The sequence below is a fragment of the Cariama cristata genome, unplaced genomic scaffold, assembly GCF_000690535.1.
Source record: "Cariama cristata isolate BGI_N322 unplaced genomic scaffold, ASM69053v1 scaffold14862, whole genome shotgun sequence".
Lineage (NCBI taxonomy): Eukaryota > Metazoa > Chordata > Aves > Cariamiformes > Cariamidae > Cariama > Cariama cristata.
Window position 1 is genome coordinate 6965 of NW_009602230.1, and position 1769 is coordinate 8733.

General features: G+C 56.3%; 1 protein-coding gene across 1 annotated transcript in view; it reads left to right on the plus strand.

Annotated features, from left to right (window-relative positions):
- Positions 1-1769, plus strand: part of LOC104157366 — a gene marked incomplete at its 3' end in the record, with an annotated part of 3947 nt that overhangs the window by 1983 nt on the left and 195 nt on the right. Inside the window, exon 3 of the mRNA XM_009694674.1 lies at positions 1183-1473. Coding sequence (XP_009692976.1) covers positions 1183-1473 — 291 coding nt within the window. The remainder of the gene's footprint in view (positions 1-1182; positions 1474-1769) is intronic.

Here is a 1769-nt window from a genome sequence, read left to right on the forward strand (position 1 = left end):
CCCTGAGTCCAGCCTGCGATTCACCGGTGGGTGTGAGGCTCTTGCTGGAGGTGCAGACAGTAAGTGTCTCCCGAATGGCTTCTGGAAAGAGCGTGTGCACAAAGGAGAGAAGCACAGGAGAGCTCTGTGTGGTGGAGTTTGTGGTCTACACAGCATCACGGTTGGGGCAGGGGGATCAGAGGGCTCTGGTGCCTGTGTCCTCTCAGACCATGCAGCTGTGAGTACCACAGCTTGCTCACCATAGACTCTGTGTCACGGTGGACACAGGCTTGGCACCATCTTCTCACAGCTTGGGGCACTGAAGTCGATTTGGGAACCCAGTGAGAGGTCTCTGAAGTTTTGAAAACAACAGTTCTCTGCTGCTCCCCAGCTCACTGAGTGCCCTGAGACCCAGGCCGCAGCAAGAGGGCTCGGGGCTGGTTCCCTGCAGGTGGCTGTGTGCATGGAGAGTGTTGGGAGGTCTGTGGGAGGAGAAGGGGATGCTTCTCCTGTGACCCCCTTCCCAGGGACCATTCCATGCATGGCCCAAGCTTTCGAGGTTTCCCACCTGGTAACTCTTGGGCACTTTACTGACTGCATGTGGCAGGGTCCTAAAGTGTGAAATAGCTCTGACTTCTTAGATGATGCCACAAGGCACCAGGGTCAAATGCTGGTCCATTAGTCACTGGGCATAGTGACTTATCACTATGGATGCCCCTGTCCCTCAAACTCCTGCTCCTCCTGGCCTCTCCTGGGAGGCTTGGGGGAAGCAGCATGGGGCCCTTTTTTCCCTCATCCCCTTCCTGGTGATGTGGTATAGAAGGGCTACTCCACATGATGCCCTAGAGCTCCATCTCTCACTATACTGTCAAGGAAAATGAACCTTTCTCCTGGGCCCTGCACAGAGCAGGAAAGGGCTAGGTCTTTCTAAGAGTTGCATCTGTTGGACTGTAGAGATGCTGGGACTCACAGACACCTCAGTTTTGACTTAGTGGGGAAAATAGTCCACACATTCACCTACTTTCGTTCCTGTCCAGACTTCTCCTGATCCCCTACCACAGAGCTGGAATGACCAGTTTCTGACTTACTATCCCTCCCACCCTGCTGGGTGGGGACCAGGGCTGTCTGACTGCAGCAGCCTTGCAAGGCTGAGAGGGGAAGGAAAGGGAAGGACGTGACCCTCTTGCAATGTTTCCTTCACAGAGGTCCTCCAGGTTGTCCCCGGGACCTTGGAGGTTTCCAGCACCAGCATCAAACTGAACTGGACCTGCAGGCTCCCTGACGCCTGCCAGCATATGCGGGCCACGTGCCGTCTGGCAGTGCCTTCCTCCCCTCCCTGTGAGGCTGAGGAGGTGAAGGGAGAGGAGATGCTACATGGCCAGGAGGGAACATTTACCTGTCCCCCTCTGCAGCCCTTCACTGAGTACAGTATCACCATCTCCCTGCCCCCAGACACGATCCTTTTCTCATGGTTGGCCAGGACAAAGGAAGCAGGTATGTGCACGAGTATAGGAGAAAAGGGACAGTCCTGGGCTGTGTCACAGGTAGGGGAGGTGGAAAATGTCTCCTTTACCCAGCAGCTCAGCCTCATCATCTGCTCCCTGCAGTGATGGTCCTGGCATCGGGGCTGCTTGGAGCCTGTGAGGCTCTGAGGAAGGGGCTGTGCAGGGCCCTGGAGCACAGCACGTCCCCTCCTCATTCTCCCCTCCTCACCACACCATTGCTGCTCCTGCTGCTGCAGCACAAGCAGCCTTTGTGGGGGACAAACCCTGCTTGCGGGGCACATTTGC